The following is a 16008-nucleotide window of genomic DNA, read 5'->3' as shown; positions in this document are numbered from 1 at the left end:
GGATCTTATAGTGGTGCAAAGAATTATGGTAGGAAATACACAATTTCCTGTGTCCATCCCTCTGGGCTGGACTTCTGGACACAGGAAGTGAATGCACCAGGGGGGCACCCAGCTCAAACTACAACATGCCACCCCTGTATTTCATACCATAATCCTTGCACCCAAACACATCATCAGATCAGAAAACTTCTGATGACATGTCCGGCAGAGTCCATCTCTTCATCTGGGCGTCCACTCAAACAGTCTCTCATTCAGGCTCAAGCATCAGTCCATTCCAGTTGTTCTTCCTCATGTGATGGAACCTCCCAGCGACGCAGTCCTTCTCCTGCAGTGTGAATTCCTTGTGGACTCCTTGGGACATCCTGGTCACCTGGAAATACCTCACAACTTCTCAGCCAAGCCTTTACTCTCCTATTCAGCGGCAAATTCTCCACCCCTGGGGCAGGCCAGTCGGAACAATCCGGCTCCACGACTGCCTTTTTCAATCCATCCAGGGTGCCGCAGCCAACCGCTTTCACGCGGACCAAAGCTACACGGATGCATGTCAGAGGCACTCCGCACCCCCCGGCTGGGCGCTCGCGTACCGAGGCAGGACAGCATCCGGCTGCACAACCTCCACCCCCGGAAGAGGGAGGAGCTGCGCCACAGCCCGCTGAAGAAGCAGGGAGGCGGAGCCAGGTGCTCGGCGCCATTTTCGGAACACGTCCGAAAACGCCAGGGAAAGATTTACAGCTGCTGCCGCCGCCGCCTGAACGCAGCCCGGCTCGGGCGGTGCCGCCGCCGCCGCTTGAACGCGGCCCGGCCCAGCCCCCGCCGTCTCTGTCGCTGCGATGCAGAGTCCGAGTCACCTCCAGCAGTCGCTTGCCCGCTCGCCGCGGGTGTCCGCTCCCCGCAGCGGCCGCGGGCCGACCACGCTCTGCTTGCCGCTGCCCCTCCTCCGCTCCCTGCCGCTCCGCAGAGAACGAGGAGAAGGCAGGTCTCGCCTTCTTAGGCTACTCGAGCATTCTTAAGCTACCCTGGGCAGAAAGTCACAGAAAGAACCACCCCTCGCTGTTCCCAAGCAACAGGAGGGAATTCCATGCCATCAGCTACGCACCAGGTATCCTTCTGCAGTCTACAGGAGTTCACACAGTCGCCCCGGTAACACAAAACCTGAGCCCCAGCTTCTCAAACCCAAACCGACGCCCAGAACTAAATTTAAACTCTCCATCTTTTGCAATCCGAGCTGCAGTTGGCCCCACGTTGGTGCGCCAAAATGTAATGGGTTGGGGCAGATCCCCTCCCCACCACAGGCAGAAATAACGACTCAGGCAAACGGATTGCAAAAAGTGATGAAAGTTTAAATAGAAAGCAGTGAATGTTACAGAAAACCCAAAGCGCAGTGACAAAGAAAGATCCCATCCCCACCTGAGGGTGCATGCAAAACCCCCAGGGCTCCTTCTTCCCCCTCCCTCTGCTGGGCTAGTCTCAGCTGGCCAGGCCTGAGACTGCCCATCCCCCTGTGGCCTTGGGCCCAATCAGGCCCATGGCCGGGAGATCTCTCCCCCAGTTACCAAGTCTCGGAGAGGGAAGGAAAGAGGAAGTGCCAGACTCCGCACTGGATCTTATAGTGGTGCAAAGAATTATGGTAGGAAATACACAATTTCCTGTGTCCATCCCTCTGGGCTGGACTTCTGGACACAGGAAGTGAATGCACCAGGGGGGCACCCAGCTCAAACTACAACATCCTGTTGTTAAAACTGTCTCATTTGAAAATAGGAACTTGTTGGTTTTTCTGTGAAGAAATGCTTTCTAAAATATTTGGCAGAATCTCTTATTTGTAGATATAGTCTGCATTGGATGCTGGAAGCTTCTCTGTCTCTTCCTGCAATTCATTCTGCTTATTTAGTGCCTTGACTGCTGTCACAGTTGGAGGAACCTTTATATGCACTTAATAAATTTTAAAAGAAAAGTCTTGATTAAACTAGCTTTAAGCTGAAAGTGAGTGTGAAGTTTCCGCTTCCCATTACAGGCACAGGTTCCCACTTCCCATTACAAACAGTTTTCCTTCACTCCATTATGTGGTTTACTCTGCTGACTCAGAACTTTCTCAGGTGCTAACATACACACAAATGCCTCAGGAATGTGCTAAATACAAGGAAAGAATACAATTTCATTTCCTTCTCTGATCAGCTGTAATAATACCTACATGTGACTAGTGCCAAGAAACTACAGATTTCCAGTGTTTTTTAAATTGTTTTTTTTAATGGCCTCATGTATAAAGTCAGCAGGTTTGGAACAGGAAACAAAGTTGGAGTCCAACTAAAATGTGGCTGGTTTTGTTTAACTGCCGTATCATGGTGCACTGCTTCTTGGGGTGGTTTGGCTGCTTTTTGTTCAGATATATTTGATGTTAGTTATTTATTTATTTCTTCCAGACAGTGGCTCTTGATGGAACTTTATTTTTAAAATCTGGAGTGATTTCTGGAGGATCCAGTGATTTAAGATCTAAAGCTAGATGTTGGGATGAGAAAGAAATAAATAAAATGAAAGAAAGAAGAGATAACTTAATTAACGAGTTAAAGGTAAGGTCTCTCTATGCCTTTGCACTTATGTGCTTTTAAAGGAGTGAAAGTTGTATCTAATTTAATTCAGCTCTGGGAAGATGATTTTTTGAACTCCTAGAAGATGCAGACAGGGCATAGTAGCTGGTTTAATCCTCTTCCAGTTAACGATAAATCAACTGTGAGTTTCTGCCCTCAGCTGCCAGGTCAGTTTACGTATCACAGAGGTGGAAAATCAGGACAACAGTGTTGATACAAGTTCTTTCAAGGAGAAAGAACTGGTCAAAGTATTGAGGACTTTTAGTGGAAAAGATGATCCAGTTTCTCAGAGTGTCATACTTTCAGTTGTTTTGGAAGAGGGACAGAGTGGGAATTAGGAACTTGCAAGCTTATGCTTTCTTTTGGCATAGCTGTTTCCAAGTTCCTATTGAATATGACCAGTGCTATCAGCATTTACGTCACTAGAGACTTCTTTATGTAGTGCAGAAGTACAAAATGCACTGGTTAGGCCGCACCTCGAGTCCTGTGTCCAGTTCTGGGCCCCTCAGTTTAGGAAGGAGGTTGACTTGCTGGAACGAGTCCAGAGAAGAGCAACAAAGTTGGTGAGGGGTTTGGAACATAAGCCCTACGAGGAGAGGCTGAGGGAGCTGGGGTTGCTTAGCCTGGAGAAGAGGAGACTCAGGGGTGACCTTATTACTCTCTACAAGTACCTGAAGGGAGGTTGTAGACAGACGGATGTTGGTCTCTTCTCCCAGGCAAGCAGTACCAGAACAAGAGGACACAGTCTCAGGCTGCGCCTGGGGAGATTCAGGCTGGATGTTAGAAAAAAGTTCTATACAGAAAGAGTGATTGCCCATTGGAATGGGCTGCCTGGGGAGGTGGTGGAGTCGCCATCACTGGAGGTTTTTAGGAGAAGACTCGATGGGGTGCTTGGTGCCATGGGTTAGTTGCTTGGGCGGTGTTGGATTGGTTGATGGGTTGGACGCGATGATCTTGAAGGTCTCTTCCAACCTGGTTTATTCTATGTATTCTATGTAAAATATGAGCAATTTCCAATGAAGTCACTTTTTGTTTAATAAAATGCCTTTTTTTCTTCTTGTAATATTTTTCTAGGACTTAATGAAGATCAGACGTAAGGAGACTGACTTGAAGCAGTTGCATGTTCAGTGCAGTGGAATTCAGACACGTCTTAAGTATTCACAGAGTGAATTAGAGATTATTAAAAAGAAACATCTTGCTAATCTCTACAGGGTATAGTGCAAAGCTTTTAGGACTTTCATGTTTAATAATTTTATTTATCTGAAGCTGTTACTGGTGAAGTAAATACCACTTCTTTACATAGTTTTTTCTACTTAAGTTTTGCATACAGCAGTTAACATAGAATCAACAAGGTTGGAAAAGGCCTCAAAGATCTGAGGAATTAATAAAATATAAAAACCAAGACTGCAAAGTAATTATAGATGAGGCTTTTTCTATTTTGGGTCTTAACTTCAAGTTTCTAGTAAGCTTCATTTGTATAATTAAGCAACCTTCAGAAGTCTGTAAGTCAAAATGCACTTTAAATGGTACTTGTCTAATTTCAACTCACAAAAACTGTAATCATTAGATGGAAACATGCAGTATTGGTGGGTAAGAGGCATTTGAGAAGAAAACATTTATGCTTTTAATCACGAAAACATGATCTGGAATTGACCTGTCCCTTAGTGTCTAGAATGTTGACCATCCTATTAAGAAAAAAAATGCCACCTTTTCATTTCTTTCTATTTAGGAAAAATCAAAACTGGAAAGTGAATTGGTAAATATTGAGTCTCAGTATGATATGCTGAATGAAGGAGTAGCACAAAGAAATGGAAAAATGGAAGAGTTTAAGAAACAGATTAATGAGGTAATGTCTTCTATCATGGTGTTGACAGCTTATGCTGTTAACACTGCAGAAAGTTCTTTCTCTTCCCGCTAACTTTTTTCACCTGAGTAACTTGTAACTTTGGAAACTGCTTTATTGGCAAAGGTTACCAGTTACTCCAGCAATCTTCCCATATTCTCTGCCTTTCTGACCAAGGTAACTGTGAACAGAAGTGCACATGGATGTTAGCATGTATGTCTCCACTTTGCAAATTAGTTTCCTTAAAATGAAAATTCTGTGACTGTTACATGCTAAAACACAAACCAAACTAACCAAATCTTCTTGAATATTAGGTGAGATAAAGCTTTTATACACTACCATTTCATTTGATGCAGGAGAACATTTTTGAGCTTGAAAAAGATGGGTTGGTTTTCACCCACCTTTTCCTGCTCTGCTAATAAATATGATTTAATTCTTGTAGTATTGGAACAAGGACAGTCCATTGAAGTTCACAGCTTTAGAGCTCTCAGTGCAAACTTTCACTGTACAGCAAAGCACGGAAAATTACTCCACAGGTCTTGCATGACAGGATTAAAATGAATCATAGAATCAGTAAGGTTGGAAAAGACCTCAAAGATCATCAGGTCCAATCTGTCACCCAAAACCTCATGACTACTAAACTGAACCACACCAGCAACTTAGATGACTGTCCTGTGTACTGTTCAGTTTTCTCAGCAGTTGACTGTGAACAATAGACAAAACCAGGGAAGTTGGTTATACTGTGATGACTTAAAACTGTCTTTGGAATGATTAATGCTGTCAAGAAGAGCTTAGATCAGTTAACCTTTTGTAGACCATGTGCCTTGTACATGGGATTTGTACCAGGAACGTTACTTGAAAATTTCAAGTACAGATTTTTTTTCTCAATAGTTCAGTTTACTGTTTCTTTGAAGTACCTTGAAAATCCAGCCTGTACATAAAGTGATCATCTAGATATGAACACTTTTTTGCTCCATTTCTCTTTATTCAAAGGCTGAAGATGCTGTTTTCCGGGAGTTCTGTGAAGAAATTGGTATAGAAAATATTCGTGTGTATGAGCAAGGACAAGTGAAACAACAAGAGGAGATCGATAAGAGAAGGTGATACTTGCAATTGAAAACTGTTAAAAAGTGGTTTCATTAGATTGTGCACACTGGTTAGTGAGTATCTCCATCACAGGAAAAACCCCAACAACCTAGAAGACTGCAAAATGTTGTATTATTGCTTGAAGGATTAGTTAGCAATTGCAGTGCTAGGGTTTGAGTTTATTAGGCAGTTATATTTTACAGTATATCTTATAGGCATATATAATATGGAGACATACAGTATTTATTGTTTTGTTTTGCAACAAACTTCAAAGATAAAATTTACCATTTTGATGGCACTGTTGGTGTTCTGACACCAAAGCAAACAATCGTTTTCTGTAGTCCTCATTGAGTAATGGCTCAATCACAAATTGAGGATGGCATGAAGGCTCACTTCTGTATCAGAAATCTTAAAGGAGATCTGGGTTAAGATGTAGTCATTTGGTAAGGAAACACACTACTAAGGAAACAGGATCTGAATTTTCCCACAGGCATTCCCCTCAAACAGGCATGCCACAGGCCCACAGGTCTGTTTCTTAAGGCTAAAATGAGCTCTCTCTCCTTGTGCTATATGTGTTGTCAGGCAGATAACAGTTTGTGCGTTTCCCGACATTACTTGTAGAAAAACGTACCTTTTCTACGTGACTGATGTACCAGTACTAGTCATGAACTCCATTTTCTGTTCAGTCATCTGCTTAGCTGCTAAGGGACTCTGTGGTTTTCAGGAACTAGCCCAAATGCATGTTTTTGGCTGGGGCTGCAATGAGGTGCTAGTGCAGTGCTTGCATTTGAAGGACCTTCTGGCGGAAGTGCCCACATCTAAAGAGCCTGGTACTGACGATATGCCAGTTCTATTGCCTGAACAGCACTAGCAGCAAGTACTAACAGCAAGTCATTTGAGAATCTCCAAGCTTAGAGGCAGACAGTAACATCTGAGAGGAGACCTTTCTGGAAATAGCTGCTTGGTTTTACTTTTGTCCTTCATGACACCAGCGTGTGAACAAGTTTCTGCCATTGCATCCCTTTAAACCAGTATAGGTCTCCAGTGAGTAGTGATAAGCAAGGCACAACATGGCTTAAAAAGCTCTGATCTCACACTTCTTAACTGCCATCTCCCAGATGAAAGATGCACAATATTCAGGTAAACACACATGCCAGCTGATTGGGAAGCTTGTGAAGCTGAGCAGGGAGTGCAAGCAATGGATAAAAACAGCATCACTGTAGCTTTTGCCGAGCTCCTACCTGATCATTTATAGGTACACCATTCCCACTGAGCTGCTTGAACTAATGGTCTCACTCTTCATATTGAATGTGACCACAATGTATTGTTATATGCTGGGTTTTGAACTATTGTCCCTGTATTTTTGCAACTTCCAGCACAGCCACAGGATGTGGGGTAGGGGAATTGATGATCCAAATGTACGTGAATTTTTGTGTTCACGTAGAAGATAGGCAAATTCTACCTAAATGGTCACAGTGAAAATGTGTCGTGGAATAACTTGTAATCACAGCTGTTAGCCTGCTTTTTAAGCTTTGGTTTGAATTACTGTACTTTGACTAGACTGGAGTTTGAAAATCAGAGGACACAACTAAACATTCAGCTGGAGTATAACCGTGATCATCTACAAAAGTCTACAAATGCAGTCAGCAAGTTGAGGGAGTCCATTCATAAAGATGAAGCTGAGATTACCAAGCTACAGAAGGTAAAATATAGAGAGATAGAGGTATTTGTCTGGGACTGGAAGAAAAGAATACATTGATTTACTGTTTTAAATAAACATAGTAGATGCTATTGACTTTTTCTACTAAAACTGACTTTGACTTTGTAAATGTGTAAAAAAACCCCAAACATACAGTTGCTTATTTTCACTTTGACCATGGAGTAACCTGTCGTATTAGGGTAGTTATTAATTATTGGTTAGTATATAGAAAAAGGCAGCACCAGTGTTTGGTTTACTATATTCTAGCATCTAATTTCTAGCCATTTAGCAGTGGGTTATATAGGGGAAGACACTTTTAGAGTACCCACACAGATTCTATGTTGTCTGTGTGTTACCTGAGGATGTATCTTTAATGAACAACACTTCTAAAAATATTTCTGCTTACCTTAGAAGCTGCTAAATAGGTAGTAGATGTACAACAAGGCTAAGAGACTAACTGAGGAGAACAGGGAGTAGTTGTGCAGATCTTAGGTGTCCTAGGATCCCTGCCTTGTTCTGTGGCTTTATGGTTTAGTCTGGTACAGTAAGAAATCCAGAGCTGGCTGTGCCTGTTTAAACAAAACATCTGGATCTTGCTATGTGTAAGACAGGCTGTTCTCCCAGTGCCTTTCAGATTTGGTGCTGTAAAACATGTGAATGTTACTGTAACGTGATTAAAGCTTAACTCTTTTCTTTTGTTATGTATGATAAAGGTTCCATCTCAAGATTTTTGGTGAAAGGGTAAAAATGTTAATATTTCTCTGCAGGATGAGGAAATGCTTCTGAAAAAAGTTAATGGAATTGTGGAGGAGCAGCAGCTTCTTAAGGATAGATTAAGTGCTCATAAATCTCGGGTTATAAAAGCCCAAAATGAAGTTGAAGAGTTAAGAAAGACGACATTATCTATTAATAGGTAATTAGCAATTGTACTTCTGGGAAAATGATTGGTGTCTTAATAATGTAAGAGTTTGATCAGATATTTGAATTCCTCTTGTTCTGTTTTCTCATGAAAGATTCACTAGAGATATGGTAATCTTCATTTGCAGTATACATCAATTGGAAAGTGGTTTCCAAAAGTAATGTGAATGAGATCATTTCATGAGAGCCAACCATAGAGAACAATATTTGTCATCTTACCTACCTGGCGTCAGGTCTCATGATTTCTGATAAAGAGGCAGAGGCTTCTGAGAAGTATGTATTTCCTTAACACTTGATTGGAGGGAGCATTGGAGCAGGGAAGTCATTGTTCCCCTGTACTCTGCACTGGTTAGGCCACACCTTGAGTAGTGTGTCCAGTTCTGGGCCCCTCAATTTAAGAAGGAAATTGAGACACTTGAACATGTCCAGAGAAAGGCAATGAGGCTGGGGAGAGGCCTCGAGCACAAGCCCTACGAGGAGAGGCTGAGGGAGCTGGGGTTGTTCAGCCTGGAGAAGAGGAGGCTCAGGGGAGACCTTATTGCTCTCTACAACTACCTGAACGGAGGCTGTAACCAGGAGGGGGTTGGTCTCTTCTCCCAGGCAACCAGCACCAGAACAAGAGGACACAGTCTCCAGCTGTGCCAGGGGAAGTTTAGGCTTGAGGTGAGGAGGAAGTTCTTCACAGAGAGAGTTGTTAGCCATTGGAATGTGCTGCCCAGGTCGGTGGTGGAGTCACCATCCCTGGAGGTGTTCAAGAGGGGATTGGACGTGGCACTTGGTGCCATGGTCTAGTAGTCATGAGGTGTTGGGTGACAGGCTGGGCTTGATGATCTTTGAGGTCTTTTCCAACTTTGTTGATTGTATGATATGAAGCTTGCTGGTAGTTTGCTATTTTTGTTTGAGTTGTACAGTGGGTTCAATTAATAAGATGGGTTTTTTTCTGATTTTTTTTCTGGTTTTATTGTCTGTAGGCCTTTTTAAGTGTTGGATACCATACACTAATATTAATTTTAGGTCAATACCCAGCTTACTGTTCTTTTACATCAACTGCTTTGGGGACTGTGGTTTCTTATTATTGATGTTTAATGTATCTTAATCATTTTATGGTGTGCAATTTAAACAATGACTGTTCTGTCTCTGCCTTTATTTGGCAAATTGATGTCATCAAAGGAATTTGTTCAAATAATCAAGTTGTATTTCAAGTAGAATAGTGATAAAAGAGACATGATTAAATTTTGAAAGTCTCAGATCTCCATACATGTTCAGCAGAGCTGAACAGAACAGAGTGTAGCTCTAGTTAGACGAAGTGGATGTTTGAAGATGCTGAACTTGGCAATACGTTGAAACTGTGTCTGTGCTCTGAGCTTTACCTTGCCATGGACTTAAGAGTTAAGCCAACACTCCACTGTAATCTATTGTGTGCTGCAGTAACATGTGGTTCCCAGCTCCCTCTTGAGTAATTTGGAGGGATGAAGAGGATGGGGAGAAATGAAGTGTTACTATCCTTTGATGAAGATGGTAGAGGAAAAAGAAAAGCCCTCTTTGTGCTTGGTAACTGTTTTTCATGCTGTATGGCTGTGGATGCTACTGGCAGTGTTGTTTCCACTCTTTAATGCTTTTGTACCCTTTGTGCATGTAGAGAAGTGACAACATTACAAAAGGAAGCTACAGCTATAGAATCCTCTCTGGAAGAGAAAAGATTAAGACGACATAATATGCTGCTTGAATGCAAGGTGGAGGACTTGAAATTACAGCTTCTCTCTGGGTCACTGGATGACATCAGCGAAGTAGAGGTACTTTTCATGTTTACAGAAGATAGATATCCTTTGGTTCAGTGAAAGAGCTTTGGTGAGAAAAGGACTGACAAAGCACTCACTTCATTCACAGAAAAGCAGCTGCTTGAAATTCAAGCTTACAGAGTCCAAAAGTTACTCTCCTTGTGTTGTACAGAACTGAAGCTACTCATTTCTTCTGAGGCCAGCTAAGTGGAAGAAATACTTCAGTGACTTTCCTTGAAAGGGGATTGAATTATCATGGGAACGTATATCTTTCCAATCAGGAGATTTACAGTATGCACATAGAAGCATAGAATTGTTAGGGTTGGAAGGGACCTCAAGGATCATCTAGTTCCAACGCCCCCTGCCATGGGCAGGGACACCTTAACACAACTGTGCTCAATATCTTAACAAATTATTTACTGCTGCTTTCATCTTAGCTTCAAATTGAAATTAGCACATTTTCATTTTTTATTTAGAAAGTGTGGGATTTAATTAGACTCATAACAACTAAACTCCATCTTGGCCAGGGAACAGGCTGTGGAGTAATTCTACTTCATACCGCGTTATCCACTCTCTTCTCATTTTACATCCTTTCACTGTGTTGGTTTAACAGTTTAAAAGTTAACTGTCATATTTCTGAGCTGGAATGTCCTTCACATTTATAGCTAGGAACTGAAACAGAAGGCACTCAGGCTACATCAAGTATCTATGAAAAGGAAGAGGCAATTCAGATAAACTACAGCAGCCTAGCAGAAGACTTGAAGGTAATCATCTTTTTGTTTGAAATAATTTGAGATTGAGATTTTTATTTGAAATATTGTTGAAATTATTTGTTCTTCACCCTAGTCTATAAATGAAACTTACTGAAAACACCATAAAGCTTAAGTGTGGGGGTGGGGGTGGGGGGGTTGGTTTTGCAGTCATACGTAGCACTAACATATGGGATTTCTGGATAGGTCAGTTTCCCTTATAACTAAACTTAAAGTCTATCCAAACCATGAAAACAGAATGGAGAAATAGTAAATATACCTCTGATATTTATTTTTTTCATTTCTACTTTAACTTCTTCCTTTAAGTTCCAGCACTAATGGTTATGACTCAAAACTCCACAACCCAATGATGGGTTGCCAGGGCTGTTGTGCCACCTTCTGTAGTGTTTTCAGGGACTAGAACTTGCCATGCTTCCCTCTGTAAAGTTCCATTAGGTCATGTTTACTTAGCAGTTTCTTGTAAATTTCTTTGGGGGAGGCATCATAAACAAAATGATTAATGTCAGAGGCTTGGTGTAGAGCAAGGAATGAATCTATTGTCACTGGAACTTCTCTTGAATAATTCATCAACAACCTATTTTCAAAGGTTTTCCTTGCAAATCAAGTGGTGAAGCCAGCTAACCCTGCTCTGCATTGTATTTTAACCCAGGCTTCTAGGCTGAGGGGAGTTTGTCTTTAATGGTCTTGTGGAAGAATAACTAGGACCCAGTAAATCTATTCTGAGGACTGAGACTCTGAGCAGAGCTTTTTGTTACGGTTTCAGTTAAAGCAATTGGATGAGTGGGGTACTTCCTCCGGAACCATGGGTCCTTGCCATGTGTGTTGAAATGCCTTGGCCTAAAGCAGATTCTATTGCTCTATTATTTTTATTTGTTTTTTCATTAGGACCTAGAGTCTGACAAAGATATAGAGGAACATCTGAACCAGATGCAGCAGGAAATAAAATTAAAAGAGAATACTTTAATGAAGACAGCTGCTCCAAACCTGAGAGCAGTAGAGAAATTACAAATAGCCCGAGACAAGTTCCAAGAATCGTTAGATGGTAATACTGTCTGTCATGTTAATCTCTTTTCTGACCCATGAGAGTTTTCACCCAAAATCAAATTCCTTTTTCTGGGGTTTGGCCCTGATGGCTTTGCTTATTTCAGATATTAAGGTATTCATTATGCTCAAGCATAAGTCCTCCGTTAGCCTCTTAAAATATATGTAACCAATGTATTAACATATAATTTACTCTGCAGTAGTTTGTTGAAATACAGCTTGAATGATTGGAAAGATACTTTGTGGGCCAAATGATGTTAAAAAAGTGGGTTTAATTATTTTCTAAAAATTACTGGGTCTAATCATAAATTTATTTACATTTTTCCTAAATAATGAAAGTAACACACATATTATGCAGAACTTGCACTTGAGCATTACTGCAAATTTATTGGTATCCTCCAGGGCTGTTGCAGACACAAATTAAGAAACCCAGTTCTGAAGTTGTTACAGGTGAATGCTGCTGGTTAAGGCTACCCAGCTTACAGAAGGAGCTTTGTTCATTACTCCAGATCAATGTGGCCGTAGAGCAGATTGACCACAACCCAACTTTACAGGTTTTGGGACCTCCATTTGAATTCTGAAAAGAAACTTCAGCTGTGCTTGTATGTGCCTTAGAACCTTTTTCTGGACTAAATATTTTCCTTGTGTAGTGCTGTGATGCCTTAGCCCACATGCACCAACAATGAAGCACAGCCTGGAGAGGAGGAGACTCAGGGGTGACCTTACTGCTCTCTACAGCTACCTGAAGGGGGGTTGTAGTGAGGCAGAGGTTGGTCTCTTCTCCCAGGCAACCAGTACCAGAACAAGAGGACACAGTCTCAGGCTGCACCAGGGGAGGTTTAGGCTGGAGGTTAGGAGGAAGTTTTACACAGAGAGAGTGATTGCCCATTGGAATGGGCTGCCCGAGGAGGTGGTGGGGTCGCCATCGCTGGGGGTGTTCAGGGCAAGGCTTGACAGGATGCTTGGTTGTATGGTTCAGTTGATTGGGTAGTGTTGGATGATAGGTTGGACACGATGATCTTGAAGGTCTCTTCCAACCTGGTCTGGTCTGGTCCTATTCTATTCTATTCTATTCTAAACTCAGCCAGAGAAGTGAATGGAGCCTGTATTTTACAAGCCATAATGAAATGCAATTAATATATACAAAATATACTGTATTTACAATATTATACAAGGATTTACAGGAAAGAACACAAACACTGATCCTCCCAAGGAGGATCCCCCCTCGGGTTTCCTCCAAACCTCTCTCCCCCTCCTTCCCTTTCCCCTAGTAGTTAATTAGACGAAAAAGGAGAAAGAGAGAGAAAAGGCTATTAAGGGAAATTCGTTAGCTCAAAGCAGTTGTTAAAAAGTTAATTACTCTTATCTAATCAGTTTCATTCCAGGGTCAGTTGCATGCTCTCTGGCCAAGAAACAAAAAGTCAGAACAGACTGAAGCTGGAGTGAGTGAGAGAAAGAATGTTAGAGATACTTGCTATGGTACATCTCACATCTGACCAATGAAATTAGTTTAGAATTAATCTTTGTTTTCCTTTTTACACCCAAACATTCAGCTAGAGAATTCTGCAACTGTCTTCTTAAAGGCACAGCCTAAACTGTCACACCTTGATATGGTACACAATATTATTTTTTTTTCCCTTATTGAGGAGTAGTTTGAATGCTGGGTTCTGCACATTGGCCACAACAACCCCATGCAGAGCTACAGGCTGGGGTCAGAGTGGCTGGAGAGCAGTCAGGTGGAAAGGGACCTGGGGGTGCTGGTTGATGGTAGGCTGAACATGAGCCTGCAGTGTGCCCAGGCAGCCAAGAGGGCCAATGGCATCCTGGCCTGCATCAGGAACAGTGTGGCCAGCAGGAGCAGGGAGGTCATTCTGCCCCTGTACACTGCACTGGTTAGGCCACACCTTGAGTACTGTGTCCAGTTGACTTGCTGGAACGAGTCCAGAGAAGAGCAACAAAGTTGGTGAGGGGCTTGGAGCACAAGCCCTATGAGGAGAGATTGAGGGAGCTGGGGTTGCTTAGCCTGGAGAGGAGGAGACTCAGGGGTGACCTTATTGCTCTCTACAGCTACCTGAAGGGGGGTTGTAGTGAGGCAGCGGTTGGTCTCTTCTCCCAGGCAACCAGTACCAGAACAAGAGGGCACAGTCTCAGGCTGCATCAGGGGAGGTTTAGGCTGGAGGTTAGGAGGAAGTTTTACACAGAGAGAGTGATTGCCCATTGGAATGGGCTGCCTGGGGAGGTGGTGGGGTCGCCGTCGCTGGGGGTGTTCAGCGCAAGGCTTGACAGGATGCTTGGTTGCATGGTTTAGTTGATTGGGTAGTGTTGGATGGTAGGTTGGACACGATGATCTCGAAGGTCTCTTCCAACCTGGTCTATTCTATTCTATTCACTTGGGAAGTCTGGATGGCATTTCCAGTTCTGATACAGTCTCCTTTGAAAATGCAAGTAATTTTTTTTCTCACAGCTTTTGAGGCCAGCAGAAAGGAAGCCAGAAGAAGCAAGCTGGAGTTTGAACGGGTGAAACAAAGGAGATACGAGCTTTTTAGCCGGTGCTTTGAGCATGCCTCCGTAGCCATAGATCAGATCTACAAGAAACTTTGCAGAAGCAGCAGTGCTCAGGTGAGTCATGTTCTTAGGTGCTTGGCTTTGGCCTACTTGATTCTTCATTATCTAGAATAAGAGAACCTCTAGAACTTTTGCTTTGGAGCTTATGTTTTCCAAAGGCAGTTTCAGTCCTAAGGGAGAAAATTACACAAAATTTAAAGATGTCAGAATTTTAGGGCCAGACATGCTAAAAGAATGCTTGACATGAGACAGGGAAATGAGATCTGAAATGTAACATAATTAGGTACTACTCAGTTTGGGTTAGTTTTACTCTTTGTATTTAGTAGGCTTGTGTCGTGATGACACAAATGTGAAACATTCCAGTACTTCATTTTAAAATTACTGACCTAGTGATACCCATGGTAAGTAAATAAAAGCACTTAATTGTTAGCATAAATAAAATCATGAATCACTCCTTCAGTGCTAGTGTTTTATATGAGGTTTTGAAGCTCCTTACACCCCACTTTAATTTAAAAAGATAGACTTAATGCATTCACAGCTTTTTGGAAATCTATAGGGGGAAAAAAAGATACATCACAATTGTATTCAGCTTTGCTACTGTTGCAGTGATAATGTTGGAGGTAAAGAGGAAAGTCCCAAATGGTTTAGTTACATCAAATTCTGTAGATAGTCCAATGTTTAAAGGGCTTAGGCTTGAAAACTTGCTGGATTAAACTTCAAGTTTGTAGGAGCAGGGAGGTCATTCTCCCCCTGTACTCAGCACTGGTTAGGCCACACCTTGAGTCCTGTGTCCAGTTCTGGGCTGCTCAGTTTAGGAAAGATGTTGACTTGCTGGAACATGTCCAGAGAAGGGCAACAAAGCTGGGGAGAGGTTTGGTGTGCAAGCCCTATGAGGAGAGGCTGAGGGAGCTGGGGTTGCTTAGCCCGGAGAAGAGGAGGCTCAGGGGAGACCTTAGTGCTTCTACAACTACCTGAAGGGGGGTTGTAGCCAGGTGGGGGTTGGTCTCTTCTCCCAGGCAACCAGCACCAGAACAAGAGGTCACAGTCTCAAGCTGTGCCAGGGGAGGTTTAGTCTGGATGTTAGGAAGAAATTCTTCATAGAGAGAGTGATTGGCCATTGGAATGTGCTGCCTGGGGAGGTGGTGGAGTCACCATCACTGGAGGTGTTTAGGAAGAAACTTGATGGGGTGCTTGGTGCCATGGTTTAGTTGATTAGATAGTGTTGGATGATAGGTTGGACTCGATGATCTCAAGGGTCTCTTCCAACCTGGTCTAGTCTGGTCTGGTGTATTCTATTCTGTTCTATTCTCCCCTCACTCAGGTATTTGGCAAACACTTCAAATACCTTTAAATGCATCCTCTCTACTTCTAGATTGGACAGGATAATAAAACATTTCTTTCTTTGTCATTACTGGGCACACACCATCTCCTCATCTCCTCTAGACTAAACATCTTGGTCTTGATTTTGCATTACTCTAAAACAACCAGTTGTCAAAACTAATTGATGGTGTGCTTGCTTTCTGAGGTGTGTGATGCCATGTCTTGGTTTGAGCCATAGTGGTAACCTGGTCAAGAGATTATCCTGCAATTAGCTTGGAAGCTAAACTGCCTGCTAGAAACTAACACAGCAGCTGAAGGAGGCTGCTCTTACTGTTCTGTGTGTGGAAATTGTTCTGGTTAGCTAAAGAAAGGCTTGGCTCTGAATTTTGCCATCAGAGGAGGTATC

The 16008-nt window shown here is 42.5% G+C and overlaps 1 protein-coding gene across 2 annotated transcripts in view; it reads left to right on the top strand.

Moving 5' to 3' along the window:
* SMC1B (structural maintenance of chromosomes 1B) overlaps positions 1-16008 on the top strand; it is a 39673-nt gene that overhangs the window by 18053 nt on the left and 5612 nt on the right. For both annotated transcript variants that reach the window (XM_054173913.1, XM_054173912.1), the window contains exons 12-21: positions 2418-2564; positions 3657-3794; positions 4312-4428; positions 5419-5525; positions 7072-7213; positions 7978-8123; positions 9768-9921; positions 10572-10670; positions 11562-11718; positions 14182-14336. In XM_054173913.1, the coding sequence (XP_054029888.1) occupies positions 2418-2564; positions 3657-3794; positions 4312-4428; positions 5419-5525; positions 7072-7213; positions 7978-8123; positions 9768-9921; positions 10572-10670; positions 11562-11718; positions 14182-14336 (1362 nt within the window). The remainder of the gene's footprint in view (positions 1-2417; positions 2565-3656; positions 3795-4311; positions 4429-5418; positions 5526-7071; positions 7214-7977; positions 8124-9767; positions 9922-10571; positions 10671-11561; positions 11719-14181; positions 14337-16008) is intronic.

The sequence above is a fragment of the Dryobates pubescens genome, chromosome 27 (genome assembly GCF_014839835.1).
Source record: "Dryobates pubescens isolate bDryPub1 chromosome 27, bDryPub1.pri, whole genome shotgun sequence".
NCBI lineage: Eukaryota > Metazoa > Chordata > Aves > Piciformes > Picidae > Dryobates > Dryobates pubescens.
This window is presented reverse-complemented; position numbering and strand designations above follow the sequence as displayed.